General features: G+C 44.1%; 1 protein-coding gene across 1 annotated transcript in view; it reads left to right on the top strand.

Annotated features, from left to right (window-relative positions):
- The first annotated feature begins 2707 nt into the window (after window positions 1-2707).
- The window catches only part of ATP1B4 (ATPase Na+/K+ transporting family member beta 4), a 24310-nt gene continuing 8708 nt past the window's right edge, over window positions 2708-18309 (top strand). Inside the window, exons 1-4 of the mRNA XM_032228547.1 lie at window positions 2708-2770; window positions 4025-4105; window positions 14192-14354; window positions 18268-18309. The exon at window positions 18268-18309 is cut by the window's right edge and continues 87 nt beyond it. Coding sequence (XP_032084438.1) covers window positions 2708-2770; window positions 4025-4105; window positions 14192-14354; window positions 18268-18309 — 349 coding nt within the window. The remainder of the gene's footprint in view (window positions 2771-4024; window positions 4106-14191; window positions 14355-18267) is intronic.

The following is an 18309-nucleotide window of genomic DNA, read 5'->3' as shown; positions in this document are numbered from 1 at the left end:
CAGTTCATCTTTTTTCCCTGGGAGTTGCAGATTGAAAAGATCATATGATGCAGATTAAGTACAACAGGACAAAGGAAGGGGGGTTAGAATAGGGGCCACACTTGGAATACTGCATCCAGTTTTGGCCACCACACTATAAAAAAGATGTGGAGACTCTAGAAAGAGTGCAGAGAAGAGCAACCAGGATGATGAGGGGACTGGAGGCTAAAACATATGAAGAACGGTTGCAGGAATTGGGTATGTCTAGTTTAATGAAGAGAAGGACCAGGGGAGACTTGGTAGCAGTCTTCCAATACTTAAGGGGCTGCCCCAAAGAAGAGGGAGTCAAGCTATTCTCCAAAGCACCTGAGGGCAGGACCAGAAGCAATGGGTGGAAACTAATCAAGGAGAGAAGGAACCTAGAACTAAGGAGAAATTTCCTGATAGTGAAAAACAATTAACCAGTAGAACATCTCCAGAATAGCAATAGCAATAGCAGTTAGACTTATATACCGCTTCATAGGGCTTTCAGCCCTCTCTAAGCGGTTTACAGAGTCAGCATATTGCCCCCAACAACAATCCGGGTCCTCATTTTACCCACCTCGGAAGGATGGAAGGCTGAGTCAACCCTGAGCCAGTGAGATTTGAACAGCCGAACTGCTGAACTGCAGTCAGCTGAAATAGCCTGCAGTGCTGCATTTAACCACTGCGCCACCTCGGCTCAGTGGGTGTGGGTGCTCCAGAAGTTGTGGGTGCTCCATCACTGGAGTTTTTTAAAGAAGAGATTAGACAAGCGTTTGTCTGAAATGGTGTAGGGTTTCCTGCCTAAGCAGGGGGTTGGACTAGAAGACCTCTAAGTCTGTTATTCTAATTCTGATATCAATTACTTCAGAGAGCAAGGGTCAAAATTTGCACCATGGCAGACACCCATGGGTGAGGTGAAAACAACTGAACCGGTATTAATTTAAATGACATTAAACCTAAGATAACATCAGAGAACCTTTGAAACAAGTGTATTTTTCCATTTTCATACCAATGGCTCTGTTTGGGATGTTTCAGAAGGGATGGATTGATGTATGGATGGATGTGTTCTGACCGAGGCTTCCTGAGAGCATGACGCAAACTCCTGGTCCCGACAAAAACTCCTTTTATTAATTGACTGAATTCCGCTCATTCACATCCAGCAAAGTCTTTCAAGGGAGGACTTACAGACCTCATCTGGCTTGGAGAGCTGCCAGGGCGATATCTGCAAAACTTGGCAAGGAGTTTCAGAGAGTCACAAACCAATTAAGTGAACTAATTGTCTCCTGCAAACTCCACTCCCCTTTCGCTCCTCTTTGATTTCCTCTGGGAGGGCCCATTCATCGTCCACCTGTGGCCTTACTCCCAAATCAGCCCCTTCCTCCCAAGTCGACCCCTGTTCTTTAGCTGTTCCCTTTCTCTGGCCACTCTGCTCATGCCCACACGGGGAACAGGCTCCAGCTGTTCATCTGCCTCACTCATGTCTGACTCTGAAGGCAGCTGATAACTGGCATACGGCCCTGGCCCCCTCTCTGCCTCCGACACAGAGCCCTCATCAGAGACTTCTCCAGACTCCAGGCCGATGTTCCTCTCCAACCTCCTCACTGTCCGAATCTGCTGCCAGCTCAGCTGGCCACTGGCAGGCTACAACAGGATGGATAGATGGATGGTTCAGTCCCTAGAGATTTACGATCGAAAAATGAAACATGGAAAATGAAACAAGCACGGCTGACTGAGGAATTCTGGGAGTTGAAGTCCACAGGTCTTAAAGTTGCCCAGGTTGGACATCCCTGTTCTAAATCTTGGCTCGGAGAACTGGTGTTAGTTAAGCTACGGTCCAAAGAGCCGAAGCGAGGTGAGATACCAAGATGCACGCCTTTAGCATTGGATACTCCCAAACTGGGGACGAGGAAGGCATCGTTTCGTCCACCAGGAACCCAACCTTTGGCCTTGTGCCGGGAGGCCTCCGGCTCTCCTCGGAGGTTCTTCCCGATGATTTGTGGAACCTTAGACAGCTGGGAAACTGACCCCGCAGAATCCCATCCGCCCAGCCTGAATGAGCACAGAGGGATAAATATAGCCAAATCTGATTCCCTGAACTTTCGAGAGCAATCAAGCAAACTCTCCGTGGTCCCGTCCAGCTAACCATGACTGACAGGAACATGTTTGGTACTTGTACAGTCTCTGCTCTCCATTCAAGTCCAACAGTGTCACAACATTCTACAAACTGGATCTGGGGCTTGCTTAAAGAGAATCAGGATGGGTCTGCTTTGTTTTAGAAAAAGTTCTCCTCCTTCTCCTGCAGACTCAATGGTCTTTGATGGACAGGTCCCCGAACTCTTATTTAGCCTTGAATTGCACGACGTCACTTATCAGAGGAAAGCCATCCCGGTTCTTGACAGCTGGCCAACTTGCATTTCTCCCCCTGGGCAACGTTGAAAGAGCAACAGTTGGCACCTGGGGCTGACAGCAAAGAAGTCTCAAAGTTTCCACCGTCCGTTTTTTTGGGGGGGGGATTCTCCCCACATTCCCAGCAGAAAGACCCCGAATCTGCTTTCTAGACGCGAGGCTGGTTTTGAAAAAGAACCTCGGTTGAACTTTGTAGCCCAAGTAGACGTGGCTTTAATTCTGGAGCTGGCGTCATCCTAGTAATTCTATTTCCCCCCTTTTGCGTTTTTATTTCGTTTTGTTTCATTTTGACAAAGCCATGGCTACCAACGACATCTCTGCAGCTTCCAAAGATCCTCTCGCGATCCAACTCCAAATCCCGGTAAGTTAACCTTACTGGGTGTGGATCAGGGGTGAAATTCAGCAGGTTCGGATTGGTTCCGGAGAACCGGCAGTGGAAATTTTGAGTAGTTCGGAGAACAGGTAAATTATACCACCTCTGGCTGGCCCCGGAATGGGGTGGGAATGGAGGTTTTGCAGCATCCTCCCCTCCAGAGTGGGGAGGGAATTGGGATTTTGCAGTATCCTTCCCCCAGCAGTGGGATGGGAATGGACATTTTGCAGCATCCTTCCCCTGCCACGCCCACCAAGCCACGCCCACAGAACCGGTAGTAAAAAAAAATTGGATTTCACCACCGGTGTTGATTCTCTTCCGGTTGCCCCCCACATTGCTAAACTTAATAGATGGAGACCTGTGCCAAAACTGCACTAACCAGCTTTATATGGGCTTAGCAGATGCCCATGATTTGGAATATTTAGAAGGAGAAAGGAAAATACGAAGGATTGGGTGTCATTAGGCAGATGGAATCGTTTGTTGAAGAATAGAAAAGTTGTGGTTGATTGATGTTGTTTTGAACAGGGGATAATGGAATACAATAGTAAAATAGAATAACAGAGCTGGAAGGGACCTTGGAGGTCTTCTAGTCCAACCCCCTGCTTAGGCTGGAAACCCTACACCACAAATGGCTATTCAATATCTTCTTAAAAACTACCAGTGTTGGAGCATTCAGAACTTCTAGAGGCAAGTTGTTCCACTGATTAATATGGCCAATTTCATTGAGACATATAATAAACTGGGCCTTCATGGACTTAAGAAGACAATTTAAACATGGTTTGACTCAAGCTTTCTTTCCCGGAAGGGTATGTGCCATCCAAGTATTTTTGGGCACCATCGGCTTGTTTTGACAAACCCCAAATAACTCACTCACTCTCTAGATTCCTGCGTCACATTAAACTGGGGTTTGTTTAACCGTACAATTGAATGAAACATGATTCGCCGGAGTGTGCACAACAGGTTGTGACATAAACCATGGTTTGCAAGCCAAAGTGGCTAAGGAACCTTTCCCTCCCTGTGCCACACTGAGAGTTTTCAAGGAAATTTAATTGCAGGAACGTGTGTCCTAAATTGCAACGCCAGTGTTTGTGGGATGACAGCATGGGTAAAATTAAATTGGGTTTTTGGCAGCCATCTTCATCTCTATGTACCTAGCAATCTATTACCCCAAATAGCCTAGATTGGACCAGGATATCGATGTGCTACGAAGTGGCTTGTATTCTGTGATCCCCTTAATTGCAGCTTGTGGACGGTTATAACCATTTTGCCATGCGTAGAAAACACTTTGACGTACGGACCACCGCAGAGCCCAACATTTCGGTGGTAAGCGAGCGAGACAGCTGTTAAGTGAATTTTGCCCCCTTTTACGCCCTTTCTCGCCGCCGTGGTTAAGTGAAGCACTGCTGCCGTGAAGTTTGTAACATGGCTGTGAAAGGAATCGGGCTTCCCCGTTGAACTTAGCTTGTCAGAAGGGCGAAAAAGAGGATGGCATCACCCTGGGATGCGGTAACTGCCATAAATACCAGTTAGTTGCCAATTGTCTGAATTAAAAAAGAAAAGTTTTATTAATTTTCTATTGTTTACATTCGTGCTTAACAAACGTCGTGTTGTCTGAGTTAATTGGCTTAGCACTACAGATTCCCTTTTTATTCCCCACCTCTTTTCCCCGCAACCACTGGTAGAATAAGTTCCGTGTTTGATAATATCCGGTGTCTTCTTTCTGTTTAATCTTCAATGGAAGTCTGTCCATTTCTGCGCAATCCGGTGCCTTCCTAATTATCTCCCAAGCGTATGAATTCTGATCTCGTGCCCATGGGGATGGCTGCAATGGCCATAAGCAGGAGACACGGTCGTAAGTCACTTTTTCGGTGCCGCTATAGCTTCAAATGATCTGTTCGAAGTGGAGGGCTGCTTGTGTTCCTCCCATCATCTCCATCAATTGTCCCTGCTGCTAGATTAATACCTGCATAGCTACAGAGGTGGGTTCCTACCAGTTTGCACCTATTCGGTAGAACCGATTCGTCAAATCTACCGAACCGGTTAGAAGAGGTTCCACCAGTGGACCCGGAAAGCAGGCCACATCTACAGAAGAGGTTCCAAAATTTTTTGAAACCCACCACAGCCACACACACACACACACACACACACACACACACACACACACACTGACTGACTGACTGACTGACTGACTGACTGACTGACACACAGAGAGAGAGAAAGAGAAAGAAAGGAAGAATGAAAGAAAGAAAGAAAGAAAGAAAAAAGAAAGAAAAAGAGTGAGAGATGAAAGAAAAAAAGAAAAAAGGGACAGAGAGACAAAAGGAAGGAGAGAGAGAGAGAGAGAGAGAGAGAGAGAGAGAGAGAGAGAAAACACATGGCCGGCAAGCCACTCCCACCAGGTCACATGGCTGGCAAGCCACTCCTACACAAGAGGCCACACCCACAGAGTAGGTTCCAAAATATTTTGAAACCCACCACTGATAGCTACCTTGTGAGCTCTGCTCAGAATAATGCTCTTTTTGGTAAAAAGGACAGTAGCGATACTGGTAAATGACTCACCAGCATTTCCATCTCTGGGATGGAGGAGGAGGAGGAGGAGGAGGAGGAAGAGGAGGAGGAGGAGGAAGGGGGATGAAGTGGCTCCTTGAGGAGGGGGTGTCACTGCAGTTAACCCTTTGGAAAGGCGGCTTTGTTCTGCTCCAATCAACAGCAGCTCATGTCTTTGTCTGAAAGGATGTTATGATTTCCTTTAAATACTATGTTGTTTTGGCGCTTTCTGAGCTCGGCTATTTGCTAGCAGGCGTTTTGTTACCCAACTGGTTAACATCATCAGTGCTAGAAGGTAGTAGGGTTTGTTGAATAGAAGAGGAGGAGAATGGGAGGAGGAGGAGGAGGAGAAAGAGGAGGAGGAAAAGGAGAAGGAGGAGGAGGACGACAACGACAGTGGGGTCCTTGATGCTCTCTGAGCTTGCTTGTTTTCTTTTTTTTTTTTCAGAACTTTTTTATTTTTCTTTAAAAAAAAAACACAAATATGTCATCATTTGTCAATCATTAAGACATTTTCCACCTAGCCTGTAATTGCCCATACTGGAACCATGTTTGAACTACCTTCTCCTCTTTTAATACCTCTAAAGATTTTAATTGTAATACCCCCCTTTCCGAGGTAAGAAGCTGTCTGTAAGTAATTCTGTCCTGTTTTTGTGCTGTATTCATATTTTCAATTGCGTGTCTAGGAATTGCCCACATGGGTATCTTGTCATTTAATTTATATTGGTATTTCTTCCAAACCCGCAATAAAGCATTTCTTAAAATATGACTTTTAAAATTCTTATCCAATTTTTTGTTGAATAACAGGTAAGCATGCCAACCAAATACCAGATCGTGTCCCTCAATATTCAATATTCTATCATTGGTTAAATGAGTCCAATCACTAATTACAGATAAGCCACTGCATCATAATATAGTTTTAATTTAGGTAGTTTCAATCCTCCTCTCTCACGTACATCTTGCATTATTTTCATCTTTACCCTCGGCTTCTTTCCTGCCCACACAAATTTGTTGATACCCTTCTGCCATTCTAAAAGGTTCGCATCTTTTTTAAGTATAGGTAACATTTGGAAAAGAAATAAAAATTTTGGTAAAATGTTCATTTTCACTGCCGCTATCCTACCCAGCAAAGATAAGTGCAATTTCTCCCATTTTTTCATCTCTGTCTGTATGCTATGCCAAAGTGGTTCATAATTATGCTTATATAATTTCCCATTTGAAGTTAAAATGTTAACTCCAAGATATTTGACTTTTTAAACTACCTCACATCCTAGCATCACTCCTAATTCTTCCTTTTGTTTAATATTCATATTTATAGCTAATATTTTGGTTTTTCCTAAGTTTATTTTAAAGCCAGACACTTGACCATATTGATTAATCGTATTCATTAAAACCATACTGGATTCCTGCGGTTGTTCCAATATTATGACCAAATCATCTGCAAAAGTGCGGACTCTATATTCTTGCTGCCTAATCTTGATCCCTTTTAAACCATCCAAGCCCCGTATTTTATTCAACAATATTTCCAAAGTTATAATAAACAATAATGGGGACAAAGGACAGCCCTGTCTTGTACCTTTTCCAATTTGAAAAGAATCTGTTAAACTTCCATTGACTATGATTTGTGCTGTTTGCTGTTGGTATATTGCTTTAATTGACTGTAAAAAATTATCTCCTATCTGCATTTTTTGCAGTATCTTCAGCAGAAATTGCCAGTTAACTCGATCAAAGGCCTTCTCAGCATCCAAAAATATAAACGCAGCAGGGATCTGGTTGTTCTTTCCCAAATATTCTAATGCATTAATAATTAATCTGACATTACTTTTCATCTGTCTCCCTTGTATAAAACCTGTTTGGTCCGTATGTATCAATTGTTGAATGACCAACATTAACCTATTTGCTAATATTTTAGTAAAAATTTTATAATCTACATTCAGTAATGAAATAGGTCTATAATTTTTGGGTTGAGTAGTATCTTGATCTTCTTTAGGTATCAAAGATATAAACGCTGTCTTCCAAGATGGAGGGACTTTACCTTCCGTTTGAATCATATTAAATAATTCTCTAAGAGGTTCTACCATTTCTAACTGTAAGTTTTTATAGTAAACCGCTGTCAAGCCATCTGTACCTGGTGCTTTCCCTGACTTTAATTGCTTAATTACCTGCAGGATTTCCCCCGAGGTTATTGGTTGATCCAATTTTTGCCTGTGTTCTTCTCTAACTGAAGGTATTTTCTCTTTGTCTAAATATTTGTCTATGTCTAAACCATTAATTTTATCCCCTTTATACAGTTCTGTAAAAAATTCCCAGAAAGCCTTTTGAATCTCTTCCTGTTGAAACACCTCCTTCCCTCTGTAAATCAGTTTAGATATATTCGAGTTTTCCTTTTTTTCCTAATCTGATAAGCTAACCATCTGCCAGGTTTGTTTGCATTACAAAAAGTATTGTGTTTTGCATATAATAAATTAGTAGCTACCTGGTCAGAGATCAACATGTCAAATTGAGATTTTAATATGTTAATAGCTTCCTTAACCTTTGTATCGTCTGGGTTCATTGTTAACTCCAGCTCTTTTCTCTTAATTTCCTCTTCCAGTTCTGTTCGTTTTAACCCTTGCTTATTTCTATGTGTTTTATTTATATTCATCAAAACTCCTCTCATATACGCTTTGCTTGCGTCCCATACAAATTCCATAGATGTACCCTTATTCATATTCAAAACAAAATATTCAGATAGTAATTTTTTACAATCATTAATATACTTTTCATATCTAAATAAGTTTTCATTCAATCTCCAAGACCTTCTTGCCTGCACTACCCTTCCCAACTCCATCCAAACTGGGTTATGGTCCGAAAGGATCCTAGCTGCAATCTTTGTTTTCTTGACCCTAGAAAGCAAATCATTAGTGGTTAGAATAAAATCAATCCTTGAAAGGGATTGATGCCTGTCCGAGAAGAAAGTGAAGTCATATTCCTCTGCATTTCTTTCTCGCCAAATATCTCTCAATTCAAAATCATCCATAATGTCAAAGAAAGATTTGGGTAACTTTGCTCGCATCTTGGCATTTAGGCAGGAAATCTTCTTATCTCTCTTAGTGTCTATCACTCCATTCCAGTCACCCAATAGTATACAGGAACTATAGTCCCACTGTACTAATTTAGCATGAAGATTTCTATAGAATCTATCTTGCTGTTGATTGGGAGCATAAATTCCCAAAAGTAATGTCTTTTTCCCTTCTAAGATTAAGTCTAAAGCAATATATTTTCCGAAGGGATCTGCTTCTATTAATTCAGCTTTCATATCTTTTCTTAAGTATACAACTATACCATTCTTCTTTTCCATAGCAGAAGCTGCAAAATGTTGACCAAGTTTTGAGTTGATCAGATATTTTTGATCAGTTGACTTGATATGAGTTTCTTGCAAACAAATTACATCGTTCTTAAACTGTTTGAGATAATGAAATATTTTCTTCCTCTTCTGTGGAGAATTCAGTCCGTTGACATTCCATTTTAAAATCTTAGTTGTCATCTTTGGTTGGTTGAAGCATTTTTAGAGCTTCCTGCACGGCCTGTTTAACCTTAGGTCTAGCTCCTCCCACTGCTTCCAGATTTGTTATTGTAGTTCCTTGATCGATGGCCGATGATTGTTGATGCTGTTGCTTTTTAGCTTGTTTCTCCATACGTCTAGTAGTCATGCGGCTAGGTCTTGGTTCCATAGCACCTTGCACTTCTAGAAAAGAGAGATGCTCCATCTTGTCTGGTGGTTGTGTAGTTTGCTGTCTATCCTGTCCTTCTTGTGGTCTTTCTCTAGGTCCAGATGGTGCAGGGTGTCGGCCTTCAATATATTATAATAAAAATCTCGGGCTTTCCATACAGAGTTGAGGCGGTACCTTTGCTTATCAAATGTAAATATGATGCCAAATGGTGCATCCCATCTATACTGTATCTGACGATTTCTGAGTTCTTCGACCAAAAAAGCGTAGTCTCTCCTGGCTCTTAACATTTGAGGTGGTATCTCTTTCAAAACAGCCAGGTCTTGACCGCCAATTTGAAGCTTAGTGTTATAAGACGCTTGCAGTACCATATTTCTAAGCTCTCTTGTAGTAAAATATATAACTATGTCTCGAGGAAGCTGCTTCCGCTTTGTCTCGAGGAAGCTGCTTCCGCTTTGCCAGCCAGGAGTTAACGCGGTAAGCTTTGTCAATTTGCCAGTCTTGGTTGGTCCCTGGTCTTCCCATCAGGCGGTCAAAAGCTTCTGATAGGATCTGTTTCAGGTTCTCCTGTTTCTCCTCACGCAGCCCCCTTACTCTTAATGCGAACTCCATTTGTCGGTACTGTATCATAATAATTTCTTTTTCAGCATTTTCCACTTTTTGTTCCACCACCTCTGTTTTCAATGTCAAGTTAGCATTGGCATCATTAAGAACCTCTAGAGTATCTTCCATTCCAGAAATATGTTCTGTTAATACAGTTACAAGACTCAGCATGTCGTCTCTAATTTTATCAACCTTAGCATCAAATTTCTCATACAGCTCCTGTTTAAGTCCTTTTATTTCACTTTTAATTTCTTCTTTCATTTCTTTTATTTCCTCTTTTCTCTCCTGCTTTACCACCTCTCTATTATCTCTAAACTTATCTTCCATTTTAATTGTCTGTGCATTAAGAGCCTCGCTTAGATTACTCAGGAAAAATTCTTTCGTTAACACATCCCCAGCAGGGGGCGTAGGAAGCGGAGGCTGCAGCTTTGTGCCAGGCACTGAGGATGTGCCCCTGGAAGTAGAGGGTGATGACTTCAAGTTAATATTTGGTTTTGAGGCCATTTCAAAATTTATCTGCCTGCAGTTAATAAAACTCTATTGCCTGAATATGCAGCTTTAAGTAAAGGGGCTTTTATTTTGAAGTTTAAGGCTTGGCAAAACTTTCAGTGAGTAAACATTGTAACAAGACCATTCAGCAGATTCATCACCATTTAACTTCCAGATAAGCAAGGTTAATGAAGGAGTAAAATTCTTCTATTGTGAAACCAAAACATATGATAAGCAATCTCTTTTGTTTTGAATTCTTGTGAGGATTAACAAAAAGTGTTCGTTATTACTGGAGAAACCAGCCTGCTCGGCGCCATTTTAAAAGCCTCTAAGTAAATAATTTTTCGGAGGAGAAAAAGAAAAGAAGCTAAAATGTTGATAAACAATTATTGTCCACGCAAACGGATTCAGCTCGTGATAAGATTAAATCAAACAAAACTTTGAACAGAGTGGGGGAGACCTACTTTGTCCTGCACAAGGCAGTTTGAAGTTCCCAGCACGGACAGCCGTTCTGCCTTGGGCTAGCCCCCCTTTCCTTGCAAGCACAAAAGCTGCAAAAATCGAAGAGCATTTGCCAGCAAAACAGTTTCTTCTTTCCTTCTTGCCTGAAGGATAAGAAAACCTGATAAGACGTCAGATGGAAGATCCTCTAAACAGGTACGTAGCCAGGAATTCGGAGGCAGCTGATTTTTTGCTACCACCACCAGCAGGCTCCTCCCAGGAAGTCTCTGAGCTTGCTTGTTTTCTTGCAGACATTTCATTACCCAACTAGGTAACATCCTCAGTGATGGAACGGAGTGAGGTTTTCAGGGAGGAGGAGGAGGAGGAGGATGACTATGGGGTCCTTGGTGCTTTCTGAGCTTGGTCGTTTGCCTGCAGACGTTTCATTACCCAGCTAGTTAACACCATCAATGCTAGAAGGGAATGAGGTTTGCGGAGGTGGGGGAGGAGAAGAGACGAAGGAGGAGCAAGGTGCATTCCTTTGAAGTTTGAAGTTTAATTTTATTTATAGGCCGCCCAATCCCGGAGGACTCCGGGCAGCTTACAGAGAGGGGAAAAAAATAAAATAAAAATAAAATAGACAAGTTAAAAAACGACACAGATACATTCATTTCAGTCGGGGCTGGACCTCAACAATGAAGTCAACAGCCCCAGGCCTGCCGGAATAGCCAGGCCTTGACAGCTTTTCTGAAGGCCATGAGAGTGGGCGAGGTCCGGATTTCTGGGGGTAGTTCGTTCCAAAGGGTCGGGGCAGCCACAGAGAAGGCCCTCCTCCGGGGAGCCGCCAGCCGACATTGTCTGGCTGACGGCATCTGAAGGAGGCCCACCCTGTGGGATCTTACCGGCCGTTGGGAGGTGTGTGGCAGTAGGCGGTCTCGCAGGTATGCTGGTCCTAAGCCATGCAGGGCTTTAAAGGTAATAACCAACACCTTGAATTGCGTCTGGAGACCAATAGGCAGCCAGTGTAGCTCGCGGAGGATAGGTGTAACATGGGTGTATCTAGGTACACCCAGTATCGCTCGCGCGGCTGCATTCTGGACTAGTTGCAGTCTCCGAACGCTTTTCAAGGGTATTGTATTGTATTGTATTTTATTATTTGTATGCCGCCCTTCTCCGGGAGGACTCAGGGCGGCGAACAATTCAAGGGGAAAGAAAAAGGGGAACATAAAAGACAAAATACAAATAATAAAAGTAAACAACAGTCGCACAACCATACATGTCGAGAGGGGAGGGAACTCATCACCCCCAGGCCTGCCGGCAAAGCCAGGTTTTGACGGCTTTTCGGAAGGCCTGGAGAGAGGTGAGGGTCCGAATCCCTGCAGGGAGTTCATTCCAGAGGGCCGGAGCTGCCACAGAGAAGGCCCTCCCCCGGGTAGTAGCCAGGTGGCATTGGCTAGTAGATGGCACCCGGAGGAGGCCAACCCTGTGAGATCTAATGGGTCTGTGGGAGGTAATTGGCAGCAGGCGGTCTCTCAAGTACCCCATGTAGAGCACATTCCTTTGTCTTTTCTGAGCTTAGTTGTCTGTTTGCAGATATTTCATTATTGGATGAAGTGTATCATCAGTGACAGAAAAGAGTCGGGTTTGCAGGGAATGTGAGGAGGAGGAAGAGGAAGGCTGTGTGGTCCTTGGTTGCTCTCTGAGCGTGGTTATTTGCTGGCAGACGTTTCATTACCCTACTAGGTTATCTCATCAGTGCTAGCCAACATCACCCTTCAGCCCTTGACGGTGTTCCCTTGTCGAGCAATAAAACACCTGCAGGACAAATAACCCAAAACCTTCAGAGAGCACCAAGGACCCCACAGTCTTTCTCCTCCCCTTCTTCCTCGCCATTGAGAGAGGATTTTTCTAGTTGAGTAGCGCTGGAAATAAGCAAAGTAAAGCATAGAAAACGGTTGCTCATTTGAGTTCTTCGGGCTAAAGGATCCAATTACCCCACCCCAAACTTTTATGTAGGTCCACCTGCCCTCGTTATTCGGTTATTCAGCAACCCCTGAGCTGCCCAAGTGTTCTCACACTTTCTCTTTAAAACCTCTCCCCACTCTAGAGCTAAGGGAAGAAGGAAGGGGAAGGAGAGGAGGAAGGAAGAAAGTAGACAAGGGAGAGAGGGTGAAAAGAAAGAGGCAAGGAGAGGAGGATGGAAAGGAGAGAAAGAGGAGAGAGGGTAGGAAGGGGAAGAGGAAGAGCGGGAGTAGGAGAAAGGTACAGGAAGAAGGAAGGGGAAGGAGAGGAGGAAGGAAGAAAGTAGAGAAGGGAGAGAGGGTGGAAAGAAAGAGGTAAGGAGAGGAGGATGGAAAGGAGAGAAAGGGGAGGAGAGAGGGTAGGAAGGGGAAGGGGAAGAGCGGGAGTAGGAGAAAGGTACAGGAAGAAGGAAGGGGAAGGAGAGGAGGAAGGAAGAAAGTAGAGAAGGGAGAGAGGGTGGAAAGAAAGAGGTAAGGAGAGGAGGATGGAAGGAGAGAAAGGGGAGGAGAGAGGGTAGGAAGGGGAAGGGGAAGAGCGGGAGTAGGAGAAAGGTACAGGAAGAAGGAAGGGGAAGGAGAGGAGGAAGGAAGAAAGTAGAGAAGGGAGAGAGGGTGAAAAGAAAGAGGTAAGGAGAGGAGGATGGAAAAGAGAGAAAGAGGAGGAGAGAGGGTAGGAAGGGGAAGAGGAAGAGCAGGAGTAGGAGAAAGGTACAGGAAGAAGGAAGGGAAAGGAGAAGAGGAAGGAGGAAAGTAGAGAAGGGAGAGAGAGTGGAAAGAAAGAGGTAAGGAGAGGAGGATGGAAAGGAGAGAAAGGGGAGGAGAGAGGGTAGGAAGGGGAAGGGGAAGAGCGGGAGTAGGAGAAAGGTACAGGAAGAAGGAAGGGAAGGAGAGGAGGAAGGAAGAAAGTAGAGAAGGGAGAGAGGGTGGAAAGAAAGAGGTAAGGAGAGGAGGATGGAAAAGAGAGAAAGAGGAGGAGAGAGGGTAGGAAGGGGAAGAGGAAGAGCAGGAGTAGGAGAAAGGTACAGGAAGAAGGAAGGGAAAGGAGAAGAGGAAGGAGGAAAGTAGAGAAGGGAGGGAGGGAGAAAAGAAAGGGAAAATAAGGTGGTGTTACAACAGGAAGAAGGGATGGTAAACGAAGCAACCCAAACTGTATATTATAACCTATTAAATGAAATAATAAATGTATAAGAATGATAAATGTTAAAACACCTGTAACCAAACGACATGCTGTATGTGATGATGGTTTTTATTTTGTGTGTGTGTGTGTGTGTTTTGTTATTATTGTGTGTATGTGTTGTCTATGTAATAAAAATAACAAATTATATATATATATATATATATATATAAAAACCTCTCCGCACTCTGTGAAAAGATTTGATAAGGAGCAACGATGACACAATGGAAACTTTTCCCCTTGACTCCGGAGATTAAAAAGCCATTGGTGCTTATTTCTGACAAATGGAATTATTTTACTGGGAAGGAATGATGGAACAGGAGTGTGTGGCGGGGGAGCCCGGGGGGAGAGGAGGAAAAAACGAAAACAACAAGCAAAGTTTTGCTCATGGTGTGCGCGCTGGTTTGTTTTGTCATCATTCCAGGGAAATAAGGATGAAGAGACACATCAGCTGGATGCAGAAGAGGAGCGAAAGAAAGAACGGAGGATGGACAAAAAAACCCGAGGCCAAAGGATCAAAGAAATTAAAACTTTCATTTGGAATCCAGAGACCAGGGAATGTTTGGGCCGGTCCGCTCGGAGTTGGAGTAAGTGAAAATGATCGTTCGTCATTTATTTCCCATTAAGATAAGGACGAAAGTCTAGCTTAATGAAAAGAAGAATTAGGGAGTGACATGGTAGCAGGGTTCCAATAGGGGCTGCCCCAAAGAAGAGGGAGTCAAGCTATTCTCCAAAGCACTGGAGGGTAGAACAAGAAGCAATGGGTGGAAACTAATCAAGGAGAGGAGCAACTTGGAACTAAGGAGAAATTTCCTGACAGTTAGAACAATGAATCAGTGGAACAACCTGCCTCTAGAAGTTGTGAATGCTCCAACACAGGAAGTTTTTAAGGTTGGACAACCATTTGTCTGAAGTGGTGTAGGGTTTCCTGCCTAAGCAGGAGGTTGGACTAGAAGACCTCCAAGGTCCCTTCCAACTCTGTTATTCTGTTCTATTCTAATGTTGTATCAATGGTGCATCCTTTTGCACGAGGTTGCTTTCTTTTTTTTTAATAATGGGAAACGTAACATTTACAGTTTAACACCAGGGATCCATCCAGGGAGGAATAAATATGGAGCAAAATTGCCATTTATTTCAGTTAAAAGTAAAGGTTCCCCTTGCACATATGTGCTAGTCGTTCCTGACTCTAAGGGGAGCCAGCGCTGTCCGAAGACGTCTTACTGGTTATGTGGCCGGCATGACTAAACGCCGAAGGCGCACGGAGCGCTGTTACCTTCCCACCAAAGATGGTTCCTATTTTTCTACTTGCATGTTTTACATACTTTCAAACTGCTAGGCTGGCAGAAGCTGGGACAAGTAACGGGAGCTCACTCCGTTACGCGGCGCTAGGGATTCGAACCGCCAAACTGCCGACCTTTCTGATCAACAAGCTCAGCCTCTTAGCCACTGAGCCACTGCATCTCCTTTATTTCAGTTAGGCAGATATTATTAATTTGTTCCTGCGACACCAGCAGAGACAAGCCCATCTATTATGGCAAACCTTTTGGTCTGCTTCATCTGTCTTAATAAAATGTGTGAGTTCACATACTGAGCTGAAATAACAGCGTTTAAAAGCATCGTTTGTAGGTTGCAACTTCGGTTTAAGATACCGAGTGCCAAAATTCTAGCCTTTGTTTATGGCTAAAGCAACCAAGATGATTAGGGGACCGGAGGCTAAAACATACGAAGGACGGTTGCAGGAATTGTGTGTGTTTAGTTTAATGGAAAAAAAAGGACTAGGGGGGACATGATAGCAGTCTTCCAATACTTGAGGGTCTGCCCCAAAAAAGTGGCAGTCAAGCTCTTCTCCAAAGCATCAAGAAGGCAGGACCAGAAGCAATGGGTGGAAACTAATCAAGGAAAAACCCATTCTAGAAATAAGGAGAGATTTCCTGACAGTGAGAACAATGAATCAGTGGAACAGAAATTGCCTCCAGAAGTTGTGAATGCTCCAACACTGGAAGTTTTTAAGAAGATGTGGGATAGCCGTTTGTCTGAAGTGGTGTAGGTTGAAAGGGAAATCTGTTGTAGCTCTGGGAGCACAACTGGAGCATCTCTCCTTTCGTCATCCTTGTGTGTGTTTGTGTGTAGAAAGGGGTGTAAATGCCCTTGCTGCTCACTGAAAATTTGAAAACAAAAATGGAAAATTGTCCTTAATAGCACTATAGCAATAGCACCTAGGCTTATATACCACTTTACAATCGTCTCTAAGTGGTTGTAGAGTCAGCATTTTGCCCCCCACAATCTGGGTCCTTATTTTACCGACCTCGGAAGGTTGGAAGGCTGAGTCAACCTTGAGCTGGTCAGGATCGAACCCCTGGCAGTTGGCATAATTAGCCTGAAGTATTGCATTCTAATGAAGGGAGGGAGGGAGGGAGGGAGGGAGGGAGGGAGGGAGGGAGGAAGGAAGGAAGGAAGGAAGGAAGGAAGGAAGGGCAATACCACTTAGACATATACCGCTTCATTTGTCTAAGTGGTATTGTCTGAAAGGGTATAAGGTTTCCTGTTTGAGCAGTGGGTTGGACTAGAAGACCTCCATGCTCCCTTCTAATTCTGTTATTCTGTTCTCTTATTAGCGTGCTGTAAAAATGCAGCTGACTATAGCTTAAAATGTATATATAATAAAAGCAGAGTTAAGTACATCAGGCTAGGAACTAAGGAACTGTGGCTATGGAGATTCTCAATTATCCTGATCATGATTGTCCCAAAGGTGCTTTTTTCAAGAGGCAACTGGACTTTCTGGTAAAACGGGGGAGGGGGGAAAATTTACTGAACAAATGTCTCACTTAGCGACCGTTGTTGGGCGTTGTGTTCGTAGGTTGAGGATTGCCTGCATTCACAACCACTGGGCTTCACTTGTAAACTGTGATAAAACGGGGGGGGAGGGAATTCACGGAACAAAAGTCTCACATAGCGACCGACGGGGAGCCGGATGTGGTCGTAAGTTGAGGATGCCCTACTCAGACAACGGCAGGGGTTCACCGAACAACCGTGGCAAGGAAAGTGAGGCAAGATTCACCCCGAAATGTTTTGCTTAGCGACAGAAATGGGTGGGTGGGTGCTCTGGTGGTCGCAAGTCGGGGACTCGCCGTATCCAAATTCCACGTGCCGGCGTGAGCCATTCCATGCCTTGCCAGCAGCTTCCCCGCTGGTCCTCCTGCCATGCCAGTTTTCCATCGCTGTGTTCAAAGAGAGGCTCCCTCCTGGCCCTTCTTGACCCCACGCCAAATTAGCTCCTGGGGTCCAAATTAAGTTTTGTTTCTCCCCCACCCCACCCCAGCAGCTCCCCCCTCCCTCCATGTCCTGTCCCCAAGGCCAGACGGTTTGTTCCCAGAACTCAAAATTCCCCGTAATGTAAACATCTCAGGAACGCAGAGGCCAAAAGTCACAGCTGTGCTCCGAGCCAGTCCTGGAAAATGCATTTGAGTCCCTGCTGGGAAATCAAAATACAACAAGCACCGTCTGCAGGATTTACTTTCTGGCCTTATTATTATTAGTACTATTGGTATTATTTTTAAAGGAAAAAAGACCTGGGCTTTATATTCCCCTGAGATGAAGCCTTTAACGGAATAACAGAATAACGGAGTTGGAAGGGACCTTGGAGGTCTTCTAGTCCAACCCTCTGCTCAAGCAGCAGATCTTATACCAATGGTTCTTCGATCGCTTCTGAAAAACCTCCTTGTCATGAAGCACTCAGAACTTCTGGAGGCAAGTTGTTCCACTGGTTAATTGTTCTCAATGTCAGGAAATTTCTCCTTAGTTCGAGGTTGCTTCTCTCCTTGGTTAGTTTCCATCCATTGCTTCTTGTCCTGCATCTCAGGTGCTTTATCAGTGCAGGAGACAGGGAGAAAGGACGCAGTTCTCTGCCCAACTGGAACATAGAATAATAAGAATTGGAAGGGACCTTGGAGGTCTTCTAGTCTAACCCCCTGCGGAAGCAAGGAGACCCCATACCGTTTCAGACAAACGGTTCTTTGGTGTTTGCTTAAAAACCTCCAGTGATGAAGCACTCACAACTTCTGGTGGCAAGTTGTTCCACTGGTTAATTGTTCTAAATGTCAGGAAATTTCTCCTTAGTTTGAGGTTGCTTCTCTCCTTCGTTAGTTTCCCTCTGTTGCTTCTAATCCTGCCTTCTGGTGCTTTATCAAGTGCAGGAGGCAGGGAGAAAGCACACAGTTCTCTTCCCAACTGGGACATAGAATGAGAACGTTAGAAGGGACCTTGGAGGTCTTCTAGACCAGCCCTTGCTTGAGCTGGAGATTCGATATGAGCGCCCACCCAAATATTTATTTATATTTCATTTCTGCAGCTGAGATGGACCCCTGCAGAAATCGAATATAAACCGACAGACAAATGGACATTATTTCCGGACTAATGGCGGTTCAGTGCCTTCTTGAAAACCACCAGCAATTGAGCACCAATCACAAGGTTATCAGTTAATAGCTCTTCTCTTTCTTTCAGGTCTGATACTCCTTTTTTATCTTGTCCTGTACACCTTCCTGG

The sequence above is a fragment of the Thamnophis elegans genome, chromosome 12 (assembly GCF_009769535.1).
Source record: "Thamnophis elegans isolate rThaEle1 chromosome 12, rThaEle1.pri, whole genome shotgun sequence".
In the NCBI taxonomy this organism is placed as follows: Eukaryota; Metazoa; Chordata; class Lepidosauria; order Squamata; family Colubridae; genus Thamnophis; species Thamnophis elegans.
This window is presented reverse-complemented; position numbering and strand designations above follow the sequence as displayed.